Source organism: Schistocerca nitens, chromosome 8 (assembly GCF_023898315.1).
Source record: "Schistocerca nitens isolate TAMUIC-IGC-003100 chromosome 8, iqSchNite1.1, whole genome shotgun sequence".
NCBI classification, from domain to species: Eukaryota; Metazoa; Arthropoda; class Insecta; order Orthoptera; family Acrididae; genus Schistocerca; species Schistocerca nitens.
Genome location: NC_064621.1, coordinates 204,695,969 through 204,721,558, shown reverse-complemented (window position 1 = coordinate 204,721,558; position 25,590 = coordinate 204,695,969). Strand labels below are relative to the sequence as shown.

The window sequence follows — 25,590 nt, the reverse complement described above, 5'->3', positions numbered from 1 at the left end:
TATGGAAGTTAAACATGGACGATAACTAGTTTGGACAAGTAGAGAATAGAAGCTTTCGAAATGTTGTGCTACAGAAGAATGCTGAAGATTAGATGGGTAGATCATATAACTAATGAGGAGGTATTTAATAGGATTGGGGAGAAGAGAAGTTTGTGGCACAATGCTACAGAAGAATGCTGAAGATTAAATGGGTAGGTTATATAACTAATGAGGAGGTATTGAATAGGATTGGGGAGAAGAGAAGTTTGTGGCACAACTTGACTAGAAGAAGGGATCGGTTGGTAGGACATGTTCTGAGGCATCAAGGGATCACCAATTTAGTATTGGAGGGCAGCTGGAGGGTAAAAATCGTAGAGGGAGACCAAGAGATGAATATACTAAACAGATTCAGAAGGATGTAGGTTGCAGTAGATACTGGGAGATGAAGAAGCTTGCACAGGATATAGTAGCATGGAGGGCTGCATCAAACCAGTCTCAGGACTGAAGACCACAACAACAACAACAACAACACTGTTAGAGGGTGGCTGGATGCCCTCCCTGTTGCCACCCCGTATCCCCCCTGGGACAGAATTGGTGTACCCCCAGCTGTCTGCGTAGAGTGAAGCCATGAAATAGTGTGAACGTTTTCAAGTGTCTGCGAGTCATGTAACTGAGGTGGGACATGGAGACCAGCCTGGTATTCACCTTGTGGGATGTGGAAACTACCTAAAAACCGCATCCAGGCTGGCCGGCACACCTGCCCTCATCATTAATCTGCCGGACGCATTCGATCCACGGCCGGTGCGCCTACCATAGTCCAGGAAGCAGCACATTAACTCTCTTGGCTAACCTGGCGGGTATGCAGAGAATTTGCCACCTTAGTGATATACTAGATTTTCCAATGTGATTGATAAAAGCGTATTTTCGTTTGTTCAGCCATGTTGACAATCCATTCTTATGTACAATATTTTGAGAATAGTCAACTACAACATCAACTTGTGGACTTAACTAGGTTATTCACTGAAACATTGCACGTAAAAATGGTATTCTCTCTCCAGCTGGAAATATGAAAATAAATTTAGCTTGTGAGTGCTATGTTGCATTGTTGAGGTAATCATTTATTGGAATAGTTACATGTGCTGTGTAGTAAACTTTGTGTATTTATTTGTATTGACAGGTATCAGTGTCTTTCAAGATGTGTTAATAACCTGAGAGTTAAAATTCTGTAAATAAATGAAATGATAAATTCTGTTACCGTGTAGAGGAGGCATTGAGTGGGAAGACAGGCACAATGAAAAAGACTGCTAGCTATCACTCAGCTATCAATCAAAAGTCCTTCGTCAGACCTGTACATCAACAATTGTGTACATGCTACCCCCCCCCCCCCCCTTCCACACACACACACACACACACACACACACACACACACACACTATTATCTAAGGGCTTAGCACCTGTAGACGGCAGTGTCCATGTGTATGCACATTGTGCTTGTGTGAATATGTGTGTCTTTGTTGTCTATGTCTGATGAAGGACTTAACTCCGATAGCTGAATAATGTTTAGCAGTCTTTTTCATTGTGAAGATAGTAACTGTTCTCGAAAGAACAGATACTATTGATGACCGTGCAGCTTCTCTAGAATAAATGATAATTAATTGAAACCCTCAGCTGCCGACAGGTGCATGCGCAAGTAATGAGTGGATGGGCAAATATCTATTAGGTACATTACGTATGTAGAATTGTGGACAGTTGAGAATGTTAGTCTCACAGGAAGCGTGCAAGGGATAAGTTCCTGCAGTCACGCTATTCATCTGTGTCCTTGGTGGCTCAGATGGATAGTGCATCTGCCATGTAAGCAGGAGATCCCGGGTTCGAGTCCTGGTCGGGGCACACATTTTCAGCTGTCCCCATTGAGTATATCAACAACACCTGTCGGCAGCTGAGGGTTTCAATTCATCATCACTTTTTCGTTGTGCTTGTCTGCCACTCAAGACCACCTCTATGTGGTGAGTAGAATTTATTCTTTCATTGTTGAACGTGGTATTTATTCATTGCCAAGGTCTATAGAACTGTCACAGTGATTTAATTCTCTGTTTACAAAGAGAGCATTGCACGATTAGCTTACCAACACTGGTAGTTATGTAATTTCTTTTCAGAACTTGTTTTTGAGGAGTATAGATCTCACAATCACTTTATATTGTGAATATTTTAATCCACTATTTTTGTGTGGCAAATAATCAACTGTATACTGTTGCTCAGTTAACAGTAGCCTCCAGTTCCAACAACCAGAGTGCAGATATGTGTCCATCGTGAGCACATTTCCTAATTGCTCAGTTGTATTATAAAGCTTTACTATTTAGTGCATTAAAGTGTGTGTAGTTTTGTGTAAAAATTACTTCGATTTTGTAGTTGAGTTTCCTTGTACTTTACTAGCCCCCTTTTCCTTTACTTTTAAACTGACCATCTCAACATGTCTAGCTAAGAAACTAGTAAGCGCTGGCAGGTCGATAGACACACAAACAAACACAAACACACACACAAAATTCAAGCTTTCGCATCAAACTGTTGCCTCATCAGGAAAGAGGGAAGGAGAGGGAAAGACGAGAGGATGTGGGTTTTAGGGAGAGGGTAAGGAGTCATTCCAATCCCGGGAGCGGAAAGACTTACCTTAGGGGGGAAAAAAGGACGGGTATACACTCGCGCACACACACACATATCCATCCACACATATACTGACACAAGCAGACATCTCACAAGCAGACATATTTGAAGACCGCCTGCTTGTGAGATGTCTGCTTGTGTCTGTATATGTGTGGATGGATATGTGTGTGTGTGCGAGTGTATACCCGTCCTTTTTTCCCCCTAAGGTAAGTCTTTCCGCTCCCGGGATTGGAATGACTCCTTACCCTCTCCCTTAAAACCCACATCCTTTCGTCTTTCCCTCTCCTTCCCTCTTTCCTGATGAGGCAACAGTTTGTTGCGAAAGCTTGAATTTTGTGTGTGTGTTTGTGTTTGTTTGTGTGTCTATCGACCTGCCAGCGCTTTCGTTCGGTAAGTCACATCATCTTTGTTTTTAGATATATTTTTCCCACGTGGAATGTTTCCCTCTATTATATTGATATAAGAAACTAGTAATATGAATATAAAGAGGGAAACATTCCACGTGGGAAAAATATATCTAAAAACAAAGAAACTAGTAACAATAATTTGTGTGATGTAGGGATGAAATATACAATAAGTTTTTGTGAGACAGTCACTGCATTTCCTTAAGACAATGTGTCTGGTTTGTGTAAAATCCAATTTCAGTGAATAACAAAAATTCTTTCATACACTGAAAGCTAAACATTTTGAGCAATTCGAGGCTCATTTCTCGTGGTAATTCACATAAATACATAATATGATTTTTGTGTCAAGATGCTAAAAATTTTTATTGATAGGAAAATACATCCACTATTTTTCTGAAGAGCCTGAGGAAGAAAGCCAGTACTTAAATCAGAGCCAGAAGGTAAACAGTAATATGTGCATTGTATTAGATAGATAAATGGCGGACCTATCCATCTTTGAAAATTATTCTGTGGCAGAAAGTTCCCAACTACAAAAGCTAGAGTAATTGAAGACTTCATCACAAAAAGATCCTTGTTAAGAATTTACATTTTTCAAGAGACTGAAAAAGCATTCGAAATAGTTTCATAACCCCTTGCCATCAATTGGTGTGTGTGTGTGTGTGTGTGTGTGTGTGTGTGAGGTTTGTAGCAGTATGAATACACTGCCTTTTGTATTGTGTTCAAAGTTCAAAATTTGTGAATTTCTGAGGGACGAAACTACTGAGGTCATCGGTCCCTAGACTTACACACTACTTCAGCTAACTTAATCTAATTTATGCTAAAAACACACACACACGGGAGGATTTGAACTACTGGTGGGAGGGGCCGCGCAATCTGTGACATGGCGCCTCAAACCGCATGGCCACTCCGCGCAGCTGTATTGTGTTGAAATGGGCTTGGGCCACCAAAATTCATGCTCGTATGATACAACTGCAGTTGACAATAAGTAAATAGTTGAGATTAGGTATCCTGTTGCTGAGGCATAATAGTCCCATATTGGTTTATCATTGGAGGAAGGAACTGGACTTTATTTGGGACCCTAGATAATGGGAATTACAATAGATGTTCGGTGTGAACAGAAAATCCACATATTAATTATAAAAAATGTTAATTGGGAGAAGTTTTAAATAAAAATAGAAGAAAGACAATGAGACTGACTTTGTGATACACAAATGGTGTCCATGATAATTCGGCCCATGATAATTCAGCAGAATTCAGAACTTGCATGAAAAGTTTAATTGTAGATAGCAAAAGATTTCCTTTATGACTTTCCACATGTGACTGTTTTATGTTGTGTATTTCATGTTATTTTGTCTTGTAAATTCCAGGATGCAGCAAAATTACAAAAAATAATGCAAGCTAAAGTTCAAGAACTATTGGAATTCGACCAGGTAACAATTGATTTTCAATAATTTTTGTTTTCTATGGTAAAAGTTTTTTAAGTCATGTATTTTGTCGTTTCCTCTAAAAAAGATACAATTGTGTGTGGAATTTGCAGATACGTTAACTTAGATTTCTTCTACTAAGTATGCTAAATTTTTAAACATTTTTAGGACAGTGAAGATTTCTGAGATTTACTTGTACACCTGAGTCTGGTTTCATCCTGATTTCATGTAGTAATTAATAAAATATTTTTGTATAAATTTTTGTACCTAGTTTAATGTTACTGTCTCTGCAACTACAACACAACACTGTGTTTTTGATTGTGGCTGTGTTAATACATTGTCTGGAAAAGAAAACCCACCATCAAGAAATAATTAATGTAGAGTAATGAAATTTTGAGAATACATTTGTCTAGGTAACAAATTTAAATGATTAATGTTGTAAGTTCATAGGTTAATGTAATCGCAAGAAAAACCGTTGCAAATGTGAAATGGTGGTACTGTAATAAACAGTGTAACTGCCAGAATGTTAACTTTAAGAATGCAAAATTGCTTGCATTGTGTCATACATGTGTGGGATGGAGTTCCATGGCTGTTGCATGTGGTCAGTCAATACCTGTATGGTTAATGCTGTTTATCCATGACACTGGCATTGTCGTCAGATTATGGTCCATACATGCTCAATTGGAGGCAGATCTTGTGATAGAGCAGGCCAAGGCAACATGTTGTTGCTCTGTAGAGCATGTTCGGTAATGACAGCAGCATGTGAGTGGCTTTTGCTTGGAAAACATTTCCTGGAACACTGTTCATGAATGGCACCGCAGTAGGTTGAATCATAAGATTGACATACAAATCTGCAGTCAGGGTGCATGGGGTAACCACGAGATTGTTCCTGCTGTCATTCAAAATCGCACCACAGACCATAACTCCATGTGTACATCCAGTGTGTCTAGATCACAGGCAGGTTAGTTACAGGCACTCACCTAACCTCTTTCGAACCAAGACACTGAGGCAGAACCAGCTTTCATTAGAAAAAAAACAACAGATATCCCATTCTGCTATCCACTGAGCTCTCTTGACACCACTGAAATCCCAAAGAGTGGTGATTTGGGGCCAGTGGAATGCACACAACAGGGCGTTCGGGACGGAGCTGTCCTTACAGTAACAGATTTGTACCAGTTCATGTGTCACTCTGGTGCCAATCTCGAAGGTAACTAACACTTGTGTATTTAAAGCAAACAGGATTTGCATCCTCCTAGTGGTGCTACTAGCACCACTCATATGTGACTGGTGCAAAATTTGATTAAACGACACCGTGCAGACGTCGAAACAAGCCAACCAACTTTCATGTATCTTGCACGTCTCCTTGGTATTGCGATTTTTTTTTTTTTTTCTGTCATTGTATTTTTGGAAGTTCTACTCTATTCAGTAATTCTAACATTGTCATGTTATTTTTTGTGGTTATGGAGAAACCATAGCGTTAATTTCATGTTTTCTTGTGAGCAAAGGCAAAAGCGAGGGCAATGGTAAGCATGCTTATGGATGAATGCAGGAAACATACAGCCAGGGACATAGATAAGGCTGGTCGACGGACTCAGTTAACTGGCGAGTGAGTTGGAGTTTGACTGGTGTGCCACCTCCCGTTATCCACCATATTACTCCTACAAAAACCACCGCCATACCCGAATGGTTAGCGTCACTGCCTTCAATGCGGAAGGTCCTGGGTTCAATTCCTGGTATCTCCTTAGATTTTTCTGAGGTGGGGAGGTCTGGAACAGGCTCCACTCAGCTCATTAAAATAGATGAGGAACTGTTTGAATAAAGAAGCAGTGGCATTACCACGTATCACTTACTGGCAATAACAGCTGGAGGGATTGGCAGCATGCTGATCATACGTCTCACAGTCATAGCTCACTTTTTGTACTGTCTTGCAGGCAGATCAGGTGTGAGGCCTAATCGGTGAGTGGTGTTCATATTTGTATGTTTATGTTCACCACTGTGATATGCTGTGTTGAGGAAACAATCAATCAATCATTTGATAAAAAGTGGCAGGAGGACAATGACACTGTGCAGTGGCTCTAACCTGTATGGCCAGAGTATCTCATTGAACTAGGATGGCAGAGACAGATATGTTATATCATGCTGCTTGAAATCTGTGCAAATTTTATCAATCATACAGGTGGCAAGTGGCAGCGTGCCAGTGTCTCGGCAGTCTGTGACCAGATGTATTCAAGCGGTTAGAGATTTGGAGAAAGTACAGCAAAGACAATGGTTGCACACCCTCTACATTGAGGTGGATTAGGACAACTTGGGCAGCTGGTAATTTTGTGCAATCTTGTTGAAAGATTACATTGTGAAGATTTTGAAGATCGGGCACAGCCATCGGTCTTAATATCTCAGAAATGTAATGACTACTATTAAAATCATCAGCTGTGTGAACTGGAGGTGATTGTGTTGTGTACCCAATTGCACCCCGTATTGCCTTGCTAGGGTCTAGGCAGGTATGTTGATGACAAATATTGACAGTGTTTGTTCTCCTTGGAGCCTCCACAGAGAGATGTGTCCATTTTGGTGCTATATGCAGAACCAGGACTCATCTGACAGGATGACTTGGTGTCACCAATGTGTGTAATGTTGTTGTTGGGTGCGCCACTGTTGGTGTGCCTCATTGTGTGTGCACCTTTGTTCGTGTGCCACTCTTTGCGGTTGTCTTGGGGAAACTGCAACAGTGGTCATGGTGCTGAGTGTTCATGGTACATTTATAACACTGTGTAGATACTATCCTTGCTGCAAACAAGGCCATTTTCTGACTCAATGTATGTGATGTAGCTGCATGGCCTTGCACAACTGAGCAAACTGTATGACGGTTCTCTGGGGCACCGGACACATGAGGCTGTGGAGAGCCTGCTTGGCATTAAGTGGGATCCTCCTGCACTGATCAAGTCCATATTTGCTTGATAGTCATGGGATAACAACCAATCTGAGCAGCTGTATCATGAGCAATATTGGTGAGCAGCCCATTCATATTTGCTTCCCGTTAAGAAGTCCACCAGTGTTGTTTCATTGTAAATATTAACAGATGCACAATTTGAACATAGGTGTCTATCTTAATTTACACTGAGATGTGTTTAAGGGCTCATTTCCAAATTTCTGGTAGATTTCTTAATTTATGCCTCTTAATTTGTAAGTTAATGAATTGCAATAAAAAATGTTGACTGCTCATTAGCCATTGTCGCATGGAATTTTGCATTATTAAACCCCCCCCCCCCATATCCCGCCCCGGAATTTTGATTTGCAGTTCTTTTTTTCAAAGCTATGCCCATGGGTTCCCTTTAGTGGGCAGAACAGATGAAATCAGCTAGCACTAGATTTGGGCTGTATAGTACATGAGTCAAGACTTCTGTAATTTCAGAAGTATTTTATACACTTAGGTTTGGTCTTACATTTTAAGTCTCTTCCACTGATTGATGTGGCACACTAGTAAGACACTGTACTTGCATTTGGCTAGACAGCAGTTCAAATACCTATCCTTCCACCCACCCATACTTAGGTTTTATGTGATATCCCTAAATCATTCAAGACAAAAATGATGATGCTTTCCTTCTCCATCCTTCCACACTCGGAGCTAGTGCTCCATTTCTAGTGATGTTGTCAGTAGGGTGTTAAAAGTACAGTCTTCTGTGCTTCAGTTCCTTCAGGGCATTGGAGTTTTTAAAAGAATTGATTGTATCTTTCCACAAAATTCCTTCAGGATTGCAACCTGGGAATCCCAAAAGATGCTCTCAATAGTGTCGGCAACAGATTTCACATTTATGAATTTTTCTTTTTCAGTATGTTGTGTAATGCCATATTCTGACATTTTTCGGATGACGAGACAGTGTGGTATTGGGTTGAAAGGCTCACACGTCTCTCAAGTCAGTTAACTTGCACCTTGTGTGTAACCGATCCTCTTCTCTGGGTAATCAGCTACGTCGATCTCCCAAAAGCTTCTTCTCCGAAGGCTATAGCAGGTTGAAGGAATTTATTAAAATAATTCTCTATCCTTGAAATAATTTGGATACTCGTAGAATACTTTTCAGATCATTCACTTTATGTTTTCAATTTCCACAGACAACTTCTGGAAGCTAATTTAGTCATTAAACATTACTCATTTACACATATTCAGATATTATTGGTTTGATAACCAAATAATTCATGAACATCACACGTCTTGCTTCGTTCACAGCCAAGATATGAAGTAATTTAAAAGTATCTAGTCTCAAGCGAGTCCAATATGTGAATGTACATAGAAATCTATATTCAATTGTTCATTAGTCTTTTTACAATTAACACAGACACTAAAGAGCACAGAATACTACATAAACTTTCCTTGTTCTTCTCTAGCCGTACACGGAAACTCTGTGGACCATACAGCAGGTACTTGTTTGCCGCCGTTCGGCTGCTGGGTCCATCTTTTTCTTTTAACTGTGTTTTGACTTACATACAAATAGGCGATGCCAGTAGGGCGTATTGATTTCTCCCACTCACCTCTAAAATATCGGGTGTTTGAAATGGTGTAAGGCTGAGTGGTTCTAGAATTTACTCCAAAATTCTCGAAGCTCTACATTTTCTCACCCTTAAATTGAACACGCGATATTTTATACAATCATTATTAAATTTATGTCGCATAAAATTCTAACAATATACGTTCCAACATAGATCTTTGTACTAATTTAGAATAAATTTTAGCTAATCTTTCAGTTATTCTACTCTATTTTGACATCAACCCCGAATATTCCACTGTCATCTGGTAAGTTTTCCTAATAGTTAGGATTCGTTAGGACTCTGTCTCAGTTTCCAGTAGCAAACTCCAGGTGTTCATGACACTTGAGTACTTTATTCTTTATTCCAATTCTTTGCACTTTTCTTTAGTACGCAGTGGTCTTATTATTTATAAACTTTTTATAGTCTGGAGGAACTCGGGGCAAAATAAGTGTTCCTATTGACACTCATAAATCATAATAATGCTACGAGAACAATTTCTACAACATATTTGAGAATTTTTGAGACTTTTGTCACAATACTGTCCTTTCCCCTCTAGAAACAGTACCTATACCTCACATATGGGTTGATCCTATGAGTACCCTTTCTTCTGTTTTGGTAGGTGCGCCTCTTTTTTAATTCCTATTTTCCCGTGGTACAGGTCAATCCCCTTCTTGGTGCTCCTGTCAACACAGTATAGGTCAGCCTTTCTTAGGTCTGCCTATCTGCCGTTTTCATCCAATAGATGCTGGGTGCATCCCCCCTTATCAGTCTTGAGTAGGCCTCATGGTTCATTGCCCTAGTGTACATTTTTATGTACACTATAGCTAACTATTATCTGGTAAAACTAAAACCTACTTCACCCTTCACGCCCACTTTTTCATACTTCTCTTTTATATCCTAGAGTCCTCTTTTCCTTATCAACTTCTATGTTTCCAGCATCTACTTCACACTTACATACTTTGTTCAATATATAATATGCTTGCTTAGGTTGTAAGAGTCCCACTATCCTACAAGTAGTCAGAATATTTGTTAGACTGACATTCCTGGCCAGTTATCACAATTAGTTCCTCCGTGACTTAGGCTCATTAGTTATGTTCCTTATCAACATGATAGTTTTTTTCAAGTACCTTGGCAATGTAGAACTGTCACAATGAACAACCATTAGTTCATATTTCTCTATGTGCACGTTCTTTCCCCCTGCAACGCTTGACGGTTCTCACATCCTTTTAACCTGGATTTTCATTGTTTGCATCTTCATGTTATGGTGTGTATGCAGAAGTGTGTTTGTGTAGCTTGATTCTTCGGCCTACTTACACGAAATAAGTTGAAGGTTATTGGAAACCACAGAAAATAAGGACTTCTGTGATAGAAGTATATGCACATGGAAAGAGGGAAATATAGACCGGTACTCAGATGAGAAGAAAGAAAGGAAAAAGTAGAAATGGTTGCTAAGATCGAAGAAGAGAAAGAAGATAGCTCCAAAGACAGGAAACCCTTCCCACCTCCCTTCCCCAGGATCCCTATTTCGTTGGTACTTGAGTGAGAAGCCAGAGGAGGTATGATGATACACGTCTCCTACAGAACGGTCATTCTCACCTTCACCTTTGAAGTCACTGAAGAAAAATCTTAGCAACCCCTGTGGAACGGCAAATGGTGAAGAACCAGTCACACTTATCTGTGTGGGTTGTCTGAAGGGTGTGGTGTGTGTTTAGTGTTAGTCATGCTTGTACTTACACTACCCACCCCTACCAAAACTAATATAAACCCTCCCATCTACAGGTAAAGGGTATAAAATATTCTGTACTAAATAGACAATTATACATTATGATCAAATAGTTCTTTAGTTAATCACTTTACACTATATTTTGTACATACCTAAAATACTCTGTTCACTTTATGTCGTCTAGACATCACCCGGTTTAAACTGTATCATCATATTATAGCTTTCACTCAAATAACATTTTGTTTCATTTCATGTCTAGAGATCACTGTTCATCTGTGATTCTCTTAAGTTTTCTGCTTTACCATCATATCCGGTATTTTATGTACTAAAATTATAGGATAGTTTAAGAATTTGAGAATAGATTACAGGACAGTTTTAAGATTTGAAGAGAATTCGGTTCAGGAAAAAATAGCACAGAAGAAACACCAGAAACAACTAGGATTCTGACGGTCGTCACTCCGCCCGTTAACACAGAATGTTAACTACCCTGGGAGACAGATGTGACTCCTACCTGATCCCATGGATCTGACATCAACCTCACTCGATTACTTACGGACCAATATTTCTTGTTAAATTTTGTTGAAAGCTTCCCCACTACAAAACAATTACCACTTTACTAGGAAACACAACATTAAGTAAAGTTATTCTATTTTGTACTTTGTTATGGACAAGATTGAATTCTTTGCACAAATCGTCCATAACCTTGCTAACATCATGAAGTTCGGAAAAAAGCAACTGTCGAAATGTTTCTGGAGATTACACTCTCGGTAGCTTCTTGTTCTTTAATTAGTTAAAATGGCTCCACCAAACTACTTACATTTATAATGTCAAAGTTGACTATTTTTCCTGTAAAACTTCGTCCTATATTATCTACTCACAAACAAACAATGCATGTAGTAACACCTGGGATTTTCGATTGAATAATAGACATTACTTCCTTAGGTCAATCTGTGCTCTCTTTCATAGGATTCATTTCCTGTCTTACGGAATTAAATTTAACTTCACATACATTTTTACAAAATTATAATTTTTCACTAAATTCAGATTCTACATTATTATATTTATCTTCAATGTCATATTCTAATTTTTTGTTAAATCTTGAAGTTGCTCATCCTGTCTCTGGTTAAATTCAGTAAATTGTTGATTAACGTGAGTATTCAAAGAACTAGTGAGTTCACTCTTTAAATCTATATACAGATTTTCTACCTTATTATTTAAAGAGTCAAATTCAGTCTTTAATAAAACTATATTTGCTGCTTGACTGTTCAAGGTTTCACTTTGATTACTTAAAATTTCACTCTGAGCATCTAATTTTTCACTTAGTGGCTGAAATGGCCTTCTGGTCATCTAACTTAGCATCTAATCTAGAATGTACTGAGCCTATCTCTTTTCTTAAAGTCTTAAAGCAGCAATTTGAGTGTTTACAGCTGCTGAATCTGCTCGTCGGGCTTTAATTAAATCCACTAAGTCAGACAAGTCTGGCATTTGCCCAGTCACTTTAATAGCTGTGACTGGTTCTGCTAGTTGCTGTTTATGATCCATATTCTTTTTACTCTTAGCTCTGATGATTATTAAAAAAAATTCACCTCTGAGTATAATAACTATACTAACAGTTTATCATTCAATAGTTCCCTCAACTTTACCAAATAATTATTGTTTTCTGCTCATCCGGCGTAGAGTTCTAGCTGCGTTGGTGAGCGAATGTGTAATCAGCGCCAGTGGACAGCACTGGCGCCGGTGGTGTCGAATGTTGGTTTTAGCAGCGGCGAGCGGAAGCGGAGTCAGCACCAGCTATGCTCGCCAAGACTGCAGATTACGCTGTTGTATTTAACAAAGAAAGGCACCTGTGTGATGTCATCAATGTGCAGTGGGCCCAGAGGAATATAAATTGATGACTCTTATTTCTTCAATACATTGCAATTGGTCGGAACAGTGTTTTATGTAGTTATGAGAGCATTATGTCATTGCTAAATGAGTTTGAATGTGGGCAAATCGTTGGTGCTCGTGAAGTGGGTGCTTCCTTAAGCAAGCTAGCCAATGTGTTTGGTGTTTCAAAAGGCACTGTTTTGAAGAGTTATATCACATACAAGGAAATTAAAAAAACCGTATCCACTACGACAAAATGTAGATGAAAGTGTGTGTTGAGTGATTGTGACAGAGAGTGATTGATGAGGATTCTACATCTACATCTACATCTACATCCATACTCCGCAAGCCACCTGACAGTGTGTGGCGGAGGGTACTCTGAGTACCTCTGTCGGTTCTCCCTTCTATTCGTCTCGTATTGTTCGTGGAAAGAAGGATTGTCGGTATGCTTCTGTGTGGGCTCTAATCTCTCTGATTTTATCCTCATGGTCTCTTCGCAAGATATACATAGGAGGGAGCAATATACTGCTTGACTCTTCGGTGAAGGTATGTTTTCGCAACTTTAACAAAAGCCTGTACCGAGCTACTGAGCGTCTCTCCTGCAGAGTCTTCCACAGGAGTTTATCTATCATCTCCGTAATGCTTTCGCGATTACTAAATGATCCTGTAACGAAGCGCGCTGCTCTCCGTTGGATTTTCTCTATCTATTCTATCAACCCTACCTGGTAAGGATCCCACACTGCTGAGCAGTATTCAAGCAGAGGGCGAACAAGCGTACTGTAACCTACTTCCTTTGTTTTCGGATTGCATTTCCTTAGGATTCTTCCAATGAATCTCAGTCTGGCATCTGCTTTACCGACGATCAACTTTATATGATCATTCCATTTTAAATCACTCCTAATGCGTACTCCCAGATAATTTATGGAATTAACTGCTTCCAGTTGCTGACCTGCTATTTTGTAGCTGAATGATAAGGGATCTATCTTTCTATGTATTCGCAGCACATTACACTTGTCTACATTGAGATTCAATTGCCATTCGCTGCACCATGCGTCAATTCGCTGCAGATCCTCCTGTATTTCAGTACAATTTTCCATTGTTACAACCTCTCGATACACCACAGCATCATCTGCAAAAAGCCTCAGTGAACTTCTGATGTCATCCACAAGGTCATTTATGTATATTGTGAATAGCAACGGTCCTACGACACTCCCCTGTGGCACACCTGAAATCACTCGTACTTTGGAAGACTTCTCTCCATTGAGAATGACATGCTGCGTTCTGTTATCTAGGAACTCTTCAATCCAATCACACAATTGGTCTGATGGTCCATATGCCCTTACTTTGTTCATTGAACGACTGTGGGGAACTGTATCGAACGCCTTGCGGAAGTAAAGAAACATGGCATCTACCTGTGAACCCGTGCCTATGGCCCTCTGAGTCTCGTGGACGAATAGCGCGAGCTGTGTTTCACACAGCCGTCTTTTTCGAAACCCATGCTGATTCCTACAGAGTAGATTTCTAGTATCCAGAAAAGTCATTATACTCGAACATAATACGTGTTCCAAAATTCTACAACTGATCGACGTTAGAGATATAGGTCTATAGTTCTGCACATCTGTTCGATGTCCCTTCTTGAAAACGGGGATGACCTGTGCCCTTTTCCAATCCTTTGGAACGCTACGCTCTTCTAGAGACCTACGGTACACCGCTGCAAGAAGGGGGGCAAGTTCCTTCGCATACTCTGTGTAAAATCGAACTGGTATCCCATCAGGTCCAACGGCCTTTCCTCTTTTGAGCGATTTTAGTTGTTTGTCTATCCCTCTGTCATCTATTTCTATATCTACCATTTTGTCATCTGTACGACAATCTAGAGAAGGAACTACAGTGCAGTCTTCCTCTGTGAAACAGCTTTGGAAAAAGACATTTAGTATTTAGGCCTTTAGTCTGTCATCCTCTGTTTCAGTACCATTTTGATCACAGAGTGTCTGGACATTTTGTTTTGATCCACCTACTGCTTTGACATAAGACCAAAATTTCTTAGGATTTTCTGCCAAGTCAGTACATAGGATTGTGATGAAAAATAAGAGATGACAGCTGGAAAAGTCACTACTGAACTGTATGTTGCACCCATGAATCCTATCAGCACCGAAACAGCGTGAAGGGAGCTCCATAAGCTGGGAATTGCATGCAAGCTGGATTTCCAGACCCACGCATCAGTGATCCGAATTCCATTACCAGGAAAACGATGATGATGAAGACAGAAACCTTGGGATATGTAGCATAGTGAGAGAGTCATTTGGTCAAGTTGGACTTGTTGCACAGTGTTTCAAACTTCTGGCAGAGTTTACATCCCAAGAGTGAAATATGGCCTGAAAGATTGGGGGGGGGGGGGGGGGGGGAGGGATTCGGTGATGATTTGGGTGGCCATAACATCTTATTCCATTGGTCTCATGGTTACTGTACAAGGATACGCTACTGCCAAGAATTATGTTACCATTTTGTCTGATCACATCCACCTATGGTACAGTAGTTGTTCCCCCAATCGTGATAATGTGTTCCAGGACAATAGGCCCCCTGTTCACACCTTTATGTGTTGTTCAGAATTAGTTCTGTGACTTTGAGGATGAATTGTCACCAGATCTCAATATTATTGAGCCTTTGCCGTGGTCTTTGTAGAAAAGGGGTGTGATCTCTAGCACCTTCTATCGTTGTTAGCTGGATATGCCACTATTTTGCAGGAAGAATAGTATCAAAAACCATACAGGACCATTGTTTTCCCATTCCGAGATGACTGGATGTATGAAATGCCAAGAATTTTCCTTCCCAGAAGCATTCCTTTCATGAGTAATCTATAGAATCTACAGTTTTCAAATATCTGCTGACCCTGTGTCCTGTTTTGTCATAAATCGTCTTGTCCATTGTGCATTATCACTATGACAAATAAGCTAATCAAGTGATACGGTATGGATGCTGGGTTTAACCCTTCTGAGCAACTGCAGTAGTGCTCCTTGATGGAGCTCTATATTCAGTGAACAAATTTCTTTCCTTTCTCCTTGCCATGTCTGGCTGGGAATTGGGGTTTTGCATTATTGTTTTATCCACTGTCACATAGTTTGCTTTTTAAGTGGTGCGTCAGTTGTTATCGCTTCTTTTCCCTTCCCTCTTTGTTTTAGTTTTTCAGTATTCAAAGAACTGAGCATGGGCTTGCACAAATCTGTGAATAACCCATTTTTGACTGCGGTAGTTGCATTTGTTTCATGTTGAGAAGTTTGAAACATACATTGCCAGCTGTTACTTGATGTTCAGCACAAATGTTATGGCCATTCTGGATATCTTGTATAGTCACTTTAGGAGCAGGATGGTTGCACAGCTTTTGAACAGTCAGTGGTACTTGCTCTACAGCCTCCATAAAACATTGAACCCACAACCTGACTGTGCTGATGTCAACTGTAATGTCCACCAGAATGTTCCTGTCCTCCATGATTACAAATTGGACATCATCCAAAAAGCTGTTCGGTATCGAACAATTCCTTGAATACTATGGTGTTGTCAACCGGTTGACAGACCACAGTGATACTCCCGAAGTATGTAGGAGGAGATGGAAAGTAAATACCGTTTCATTCTACTGCTACTGCAGCTCTAGTAGTGACATAGTTATGCACATTCACACCCATTTCTCTGGTTCATTGTCTTTCTACTGACACTATTGCAACTGGATTGCATTGCACTTACATTTTTTAGTTATTTTTCAAAATGTGTAAGACAGTGTCCGAGCACGCCGACTGTGAAGTGTGTTCTGTAATAAGATTTTTGAGTGCAAAGAAAGGTAAGCCAGCTGAAATTCATCGTTGACTTGTAGAGATTTATGGTGAAAATGTGATAACTGATGGAGTGGTGAGAAAGCTCAGTCATGGATGAACTAATGTTCATGACAAAGCACAGATTGGGCAACCTTCTGTTGTCAGTGATGGTTTGGTTGAGAAAGTCAATGAGCAAATTCATGAAAATAGATGATTCATCATGAGAGTGCTTTGTGATCAGTTGCCACAAATTTCAGAAACTGTTTTGCATGAGATTGTCACAAATTGCTTAAATTTTTGCGAATTATGTTCCTGTTAGGTTCGGAAAATGCTTATTGATGTCCGTAAAATGAAGCGATTTGACAGTGCGTTGACATTTCTTACTCAGTGCAGTGATGAGGGAGAGTACTACTTAAACAGAATTGGGACTGGTGATGAAATTTCGGTTTGTCATGTCACTCCAAAATCAAAACAAAAGTTGATGGACAGGAGACACAATCTGTCAAAAAGCAAAAATTGAAAACAACATTGTCAGGACAAAAAAATTCTGTGCACTGTGTTCTGGGACATACAGGGTATTGTGCTTGTTGAGTTCCTTCCCGGGGGTGAAACCATCAATGTGGTTCAATACTGTGAAAAATTAAGAAAACTTCAATGTGCAATTCAAAACTAAAGGCGTGGAATGCTCAGTAAACACATTATGTTGCTTCATGACATTCTGCTGGTGTCACTCAAAACCTTCAATAACTCGATTGGCGGCAGTTTGATCACCCGGACTACAGTCCTCATCTCGCACATTTTGATTACTACTTGTTCTTTAACCTGAAGCATAATATTGGAGGAGGGCACTTTGACAGCAACGACAACACAAAATATGGTATTCGGCAGTGGCTGTCTTCATTGGCAGCATGAAGAGGGCATAGAAAAGTTGGTTTCGTGCTATGACAAGTGTGTGAATATTGGTGGCAACTATGTAGAAAAATAGTTTAAGAAATGCTGTTTCTTGTAAAAATAAATTTTGGTTTGAAAAAGAAAAAAAGTTTTTAGGAGTTGTTTTTATAAAATGGTACTAACTTTCCGGATATCTCTCATAGTTATGGTTTTTTACCAAACTAAAACAAGAAGCATTATTTTCTGATCATCCCACATAACTGGATTGTTTGTGATAATATCCTTCATGAAATCTTTGGCAATATATTTGTACTGTGGAATTTTGATTATATTTCAGAAATTTCTCACATTATGAAGTAGAACCTAAGGTATTTTCTGTGAAATTATTAAAAGTATACTCATTGTTAAATGGCATCTGTAGGTAGCTTTGTCATTCTGAGGTTATAGCTGCATTTCAGAATGGACATAGGTGTCCCAACTTGAGTCACAGATGGGAACTGGTACACACCACTCACAAAATGCTGTACAGCTTGCATACTTTTTTCTTATATTTTCAACTTTTAGTTGATTGTTTTTAGTCTCTGGAATTTTCTTACCTCTTTTACTTTTGTTTTCATTCCATTTTCTTCTTCTTCTTCTTCTTCTTCTTCTTCTTCTTCTTCTCATTCTCCTTTCTGAAACCTTTTGTTTCTGCTTATGCAGGTCGTTCACGAAATCTCTTTCGATCTACTCTTTCTCCCACAGCCTATTGTTCAGCATTTCCTCCCATTGTAGTCCTCTCCAATTCATGACATCCTTCACATGGGCTCTCCATCTTGTTTGTGCTCTTCCAGTTGATATTATTCCAGATTCTCTACCCATTCCAGATTCTCTACCCATCCCAGCCCTTCTTGGTAGTCTTTCTGTGCCCATTCTTTGAATGTGTCCATATCAGTTCAGCCTATTTCTTTCCATAATTTTTTTGGAGATTGACCTGAAGCTGTTCCAGTTTCATTTCTTATCCTATCCCTTCTCGTCTTACCATCTGGATCCCTCATAGAAAATACATCTGACGCTTGTATTCTGCTCGCATCTTCCTTTGTCCAAGTCCAATATTGTGAACCCTAGGTCAGAATTAGTAGATAATATGATTTGTGTATCATGATCTTCACTTTGGAAAGTAATTTACAATTCCTAATTATGTCTGATACACAGTAGTAAAATTTTGAGCAGTTTTCTATCTCTAAAGAAGTGGTGACAGCCAGGCCCGTTAAGTCCATTGTTAGCAGAGTGGAGAAACAATGACTGAAATCATTAAAGAAAAGTGAAGAGTTATTTATCTTACTGGCCAATTAGGAGAATGTTACAGTTATGCTCAATGGTATAATTCTCGTCTTCTTTTTCTTGTGCCTTTGTCCAGCATTATTGCGGGGTCGTCATCGTTATGGTTGGAATTGGCATGGTTAATTTAAGGGTTGACCGGATGCCCTTCCTGTCACAACCCCATTGCATGAGGTGAGGATGATGATGATGATAAAGACAAAACACAACACCCAGTCCCTGAGTGGGGAAAATCTCCAACCCAGCCAGGAATAGAACATGGGACCCTTTCCATGGCATCCCATCGCGCTGCCAACTCGGCTACCGAGGCGGACACTCAGTGCTATAGATCATCATATGAAAATGGGTTTGTTACTGGGAGGTAGTACCTACTGGGTTCTCGAACAGGATCTAACATTGGCAGCTAGCAGGAAGATGGAGGAGCTACTAAAGAACTCAGGACTCTCTGAAGAATTTGTGGCAGAGAGCATGTAGGTCACCCAGGTTTAATGGTCTACCTAAAATACACAAACATGGCATACCAATGAGACCAGTTGTTAGTGATGTCAGCTCTCGTACATACAGGTGGGCAAAGTACTTAAGTAAATTATTAACACCTGTAATCAGCTGCTGTAGCCATCATATGGGTAACTCTCAAATGTTTGTTGGTATGATAAAGCAGATCAGGATAGGGCCAAGTAAAGTCATGGTCAACCTCGACATGACCTCCCTGTTTACGAAGGACCAGTGGAAAACACATTAAGACTTTTGGCCACTTGCCTGAAATTTTCAAATTATTTTGACATACTTTGAGGACAGCCTGCATTTTGTACAGTGGAAATTATTATGAAATGACTGATGAAACAGCCATGGGTTCACCACTTTCACTGTCCGTAGCCAACTTTTTCATGGAAGATTTGTAAGAATGAGAGTTGGACAGTACTCCCTCCTGTCCATCCTGCTTCTTTAGATATGTTGACGATACATTTTTAACCTAGGCACATGTGGTAATGATGCGCTGCAGCAGTTGGTTGACCATTTGAAAGGTATACTTTTTAACATAAGATTTACAATGGAAGTTACCATTCTTTAGGGTGTATATGACCCAGGACAATCCGGAGATCTGGGAAAAACCCGAGAGTCTTTTCATCTGGGGAAAAACCCCGGAATTTTCTAGAATTCCGGGATTTTTTCATTGTTTTAGTTTTCAATTAATTTTTTAAAATTTTGACTGGTAAGAACCGATACTTTACCAAAGGATATTACTGTATCTCGGTACTGCAGAATAACACTTCAACAATAAAACATAAACGAGAGAGAAAATCGAAAATAACCTAAATTGCAAAGGAAATGCGCCATATACAACCATGACAGACAGTGCTCATGCAAGCGTCTGACAACAGCAAAATGTGTCAAAAGGTTTTAGGGATACTATGCAATGCCTCATAACAACAAATTGCCTCCGAAGAATGTGAAGTCACAACTGTTTACATTAGATTTGGTTTAGCAGTTACGAGTGGGCTCATGTGCATGCTCAGTTGAGTCACATTTGAGTAGTTGGTTCTCCCGCTTCTGGCTACAGGAATGTGGCTGTTCGCTGTGCAAGCAGTCGCAGCAAGCAGCTAGATGCTACCAGGAAAAGGGGGCGCCAAATTAATATTCTTGAGGAAACAAACTTGTTTCACAAAGTGCCTAGCATCCAGTGCACGTTGGTCTATCGATTATCCATATGAGTTTGAAATGCATCCCGATAGGTTTTTAAACATTTTTGAGCACATTTTTAAGTTGATTTCTGAATGAATCATCAGTTGATTTTTGAACGTGTGCATAGTGTACGTGATGTCTCTGCCAGGAGAATCCTTGTCGCATTTAGAATTAAACTTTCCACAGACAAAAGGGGATGGGGCTGTATGAGCTGAGCTGAGTAAAGCCAAACGGATGAATGCCAGTCGCTGTCTGATTATGTGGTTGATTGGGTATTTGCGAATGATCAGCATTGTTATAATTACCAGTGAAATCCATAGATTCAGACTACCAGAATTGAAATAAACCATTAACAGGAATAACAGGTGAGAAAGATTACATAGTATCTTCTCGGTGTATCCAAGAAAATGAAATTTTGACTGAAAATTTTTGGCGAGATTGTTACACTAGTAAGGACCAGTTGTACAGTCCCCGGCTACCAGCCAGAAGTAACGCGAAAAACTTGGTGTACGGAAATGTAACAACACGTAACCAGAGAATAATTGTGGGATAACTAAACCTGGGTTAGTGAAGTTAATCGGCGAACAAATTTTGACAATGGCAGGAATAGCTACAGAATTGTTGATGACAAGATTGTTTGTTAGAAGAGGAAGGAGAAGAAACAGGGACATCACACAAATTATGGAAGAATAAGACGAGTCCAAAGTTATATAAAAAAAATCGTAATACCACTTTTCGATCTCATGCTTGAGAAACTGGTGCGTATGAATGAAATGTGAAACTGTTTCCTAACATAAAGCTTTTTGCTTGTAGTAGGCCTAATAGGCATTTGATATTGGTACTTTGTGAATTATATTCTGTCGTGTTATAAAAATGACCATTTGTGCCAAAACATTCTCGTTTATTTGGTGTGTGTTACAAAATTGCTGCAATATTAGGCAGACCTATTTCATTTTATCTAGCACACGGTGACAAAATAGACGTAATCAGATCGAGAAACCCAGTCTTGAGTATTATTTGCACTCACAGCTTTTTCAGTATTAGATATTGACATTTCGATTTTTCATGCAGCAAAACATGTGATGAACTTTGATAAGGTAACAGATCCTTTCGCAGAAGGAAAAGCACGCCATGTAAAGCTGTAGCAAAATTAGAGGGGGGGGGGGGGGGGGAGAAGAAGAAAATGCTATGAGCTAAGGATTGAAAAAATGTGTACTTTCTTGCTTGTCTCTTGTCTTTATTGGTTTTATGTATCCTGCATTTAATTTTATGTCACACAAAACAGCAAGTTATTAGCCAGTAGGCAATAGAGAGTGCAAATTTTCTGGAGAGTTCTTGTTCTCCCGATTACAAGTAATCCCATTCGCTATTTATTACGATTAAAAGGGGGGAGGCAGCCTTTCAAACGGGCCGACTGGGAGCAGGAGAAGCAACACAGGACATTTCAATTTCCACTGTCCCGTGTATGGTTGATGGCATCCATTACAAAATATACACATTACAATTCCACTGAGTGAAATACAGTGACGTGCTATAGAAGAATGCTGTATGAAGAGGCATGGCACTACACTTTGGCACACCTAAGACCAAGTAACATGTCTTAGATTTCCTTATGTTTCAGACTTTTCAGAAGCATATCCGCTACAAGATGAACATATTTTCGAAAATTCGATTTTCTTTTTAGTTTGACTCTGTTCGCAAATATCTTAGATCCGGGGCTGATGGGTAGAGCAGTTTGAGTTATAGTGGATAGTCTCCACGTGACCCGTGCTTACATTTAGTGATTTTGGTGTTTCCCCTTCTTTTACTCTCACGTCAAATGAAAACAAAATGGGTATCTGTGGCTGGGAGCTATCAAGTGAATTAAAATACATTCACATAATTACAGAAGGCTAAAATATGTTATTAATTTCAGATTTGATTTTATTTCCACCTGTCTGACAGTCAAGCATTGCAGAACAATGAAGTTATTTTTGTCTGTTAGCTAAAGAAATTTGACTTTTATTAACATTTTCTGCAGAGGCAGTCAATGTATTTGAAACTAAATGTTTAATTCCGCAGTTCAACTGTTTGGAAGTGCACGTTTTCAACTTCTAGCATATGGCATTATGCCATAATAAAGAACCAAACATGATACAATACAGTAATGGTGCCCCAAGAAAATATTCATCCCAAAAACCACTCTGAAAAGCTTAATATCAGGTTGAGGTCTACTTCATAGGGAATCTGGACATATGAATGCGCACTTGAAGGATGCACTGTAAATGTGCACATTTTAGTGTGGTTCATGAAATTCCGATGCTCTTGGAGTATCCTCTGATGTGTTGTTTCTTTTATGACATAATATATGATATTTTAATGTTTTACACGTACGTACATATGGGCTTCCTACATCATGGTAGCCACGTAAGCGTGGTGTTGCCTATCTGCGCTCTCTGGCAACTGCTGTAACATACCTATTTCTAACAGGTCACGGGAAAATATTGTGAATAGTGGTTTGAAAAGTGTTACTTTCAAAGTAAATATCCTTTTACGTAAGTTGAACTATGTGCGAGAATGTACCATGAATTTCTTAAATCATAGAATGTTTGACTCTCATTTGAAAAATCAACTCTATGATGACAAGCCATTTAGAAGAATTTTGAACCCTGAAGATCAGACATTTATGTCATTATTAAAAATTTTACTGGCACATATGTGTGATATACCTTAAAGTGTAACACGTGCGAAAAAGATCAACATTATATGTGAATGCTTAGCTTCTCTTGTTGCTTATTAACCTTAAAGACCAATATGATGTGTGAAAGATTTGCTTTTCTTCTAGCAACACTGTATGTTAATTTAGACTGTTAACTTTACCTGTTTGTGTGTTTGTGTTACTTTAACAGTGATGTTGCTGTTGGCAGACTACATCAAGTGACAATGCTCTGAATATCTGCTGTCATCGTCTGGCGAGATCACGTGACATGAGCTATGACTGTCTTACAAAAGCGAATTGGAATCTCGATTTCAATTATTAGGAAATTAACATGCGGTGTTTGGTGGAATTCCAGTGTATACTATCGTAATACAAAAATATGAAACATACGTGTTGCTGCACAAAAGATATTGCCAAAACGTGTCTTTTTCCCTGAATTTTGTTTTCTAAAACGCCAGGAAATTCTACGCCCACGTATAAAACCATAACCATTCAAAGGATTGATAAGTTTTTCAGTTCCGAGGGAAAATATAGTGTCACTTAATGTGGAAAAAGTGTGTTTTCACCCGGGAGAAAGTTTATCTTTAACTGGTGAATCCGGGAAAAATCCGGGTATTTTTTTTTTCCTTGTCCTCATATACACCCTGTTTCTTAGATGCGTTGGTCAAACGGAAATTTAATGCACAAATCAGTCATTCTGTGTGTAGAAAACTGACAAATACAGACCTGTACCTCAACAGGTGTAGCTTTCATCATCCAGCTCGCAAGAGAGCTGTGCTGAACACCTTAGTACATAAGCCAGACTATTTCAGGCAAGGCCCACCTTGTGTCCAAGATTAACTGTCCGATAACGGTGTTCAGATGGAATGGGTATTCTGTTATGATATTAGGTCAGCGATGTCGAATGAACCAAGATGTGATGATATTGAACAAGGGCCAGGACAGAGACGTATCATGTGACTTCATTTCTGCAATGCAACAGCTAGTAACACGAGTCCTAAACAGGCAAGGAATCAGACCAGTCTTCCGGCCACCCAAGAAAATCAAAGAAATCTTGTGGCCTGTTAAAGATATACTCAGCCTGAGAGTAACAGGAGTTTATAATAGTCCTTGCAAGTGTGGCAAAATTTATGTGGGCCAGTCTCTACGGATTGTTGCTGACAGTGTCACCTTAAATGCAGAATTTCAAAAATGTGCGGTGGGCAACTGCAGCCTGTTAAACACATGATTTTGTTTGATCAGATCAGAGTACTTCTCAAACATGGAACTGTTGGGAGTCTGTGGTCGGGAAAGCCCTTGAAGTTAGATTATGACAAAACAACTTTATTTAATAGAGTCACCAGCTGTGCACTTAGCGATACACAAAAGTGTGCATTTGATAAATAAAGTGATCGGAGGAAGACATCTCACAGTTTACCACCTGATGCGAGTGGTAGCACAAAGATAACTATGGATGTAGGGTGTGTCACTTCAGTATGCGCCATTTCCGTTGTCATGATGTATTATGGCCAATAAGGGTCCGTCCTTCGGTTGTAAAAGTGGGAGTCTTACCAGTTTAATGATAGGCAGACTTAGTTCCTGACAACAGTGACTGAGGCAATCATCGAAAGCTTGGAACATTACCTGAATTTAATGCTTTTTATACAAGGACTCCTTCGCAAGAGACTCTGTACTTGTGTTAGTTTTCTGTCCCCTTCTCAGAAACTGATGTTTTTTTTCCCCCCTTTGTTGGCTTACTTCCTAGATATTTGAAAGCATCTGCTTCTTTAATAAATTTTTGATTGCAACTTATAAGGGGCATTCAAAACGAAACGAGCCAGAGGCATAATTACAGTAACCAGTACATGTATGTTAGAAGTACTGACCGTGGCTGTTGAGATACTTGACCCACTGTGACACAAGGCAGTGAATGGCTGTCTCATAAAATCCCCAGAGCTGCGAAGTTAACCAGTTCCGCACGTATAGCTGGACATTGTTGTCTGAAGTGAATCGTTTGCCCCTCAGAGCCTTTTAAGGGGACAAAAAATGGTGTAATCGCAGGGAGAGAGGTCCAGACTCTATGGAGGGTGGCCAAGAACCTCCCATTTGAATTTCTGCAGGAGTGCTGCGACTGTGTTGGCTGTACGAGGCTTTGTATTTTATTGGAGCAGAATGACCCCATAGGTGAGATTGCTGGGTTGTTTTGATTCGATCGCTTGGCGAAGGGTGGTCAAGGTTTGCGAGTAACACTGGGCATTCACTGTTTTCCCGTGTTGTAGGAAGTAAATCAGAAGGGGCCCATCTTGGTCAAAGGAGAATGTCAGCATAACCTTTCCTGCACTCGTGTGGATGGCCTTGGCTTTTGTTGGTGGTGGTGACCCTGTATGTTTCTGCTGGAGACTGTCATTTTGATTCTGGTTCAAAGTGATGACACAATGACTCATCTCCAACCACCACTCGTGCCAGGAATGCATTCCCTTCCCTAGCATAGCGCTGCAGATGAGCGAGACAGTGAACCATTCCCACCACATGCTTCCTGGTGTGGTTGAAGACTGTGGGGTACCCGCTGGACACACACTTTGCGCATGTGCAGTCGTTCCTTCAAGATAGTGTGAACACTTCTGATGCTTAATCCGGC

General features: G+C 39.8%; 1 protein-coding gene across 11 annotated transcripts in view; it reads left to right on the top strand.

Annotated features, from left to right (window-relative positions):
• Positions 1-25,590, top strand: part of LOC126199364 (protein polybromo-1) — a 355,023-nt gene that overhangs the window by 94,703 nt on the left and 234,730 nt on the right. For all 11 annotated transcript variants that reach the window (XR_007540157.1, XM_049936255.1, XM_049936256.1 and 8 more), the window contains one exon: positions 4,412-4,474. Coding sequence is in view for 10 of the 11 variants with exons in the window: in XM_049936255.1 (XP_049792212.1) it covers positions 4,412-4,474 (63 nt within the window). In the remaining variant the exon portion in view is untranslated. The remainder of the gene's footprint in view (positions 1-4,411; positions 4,475-25,590) is intronic.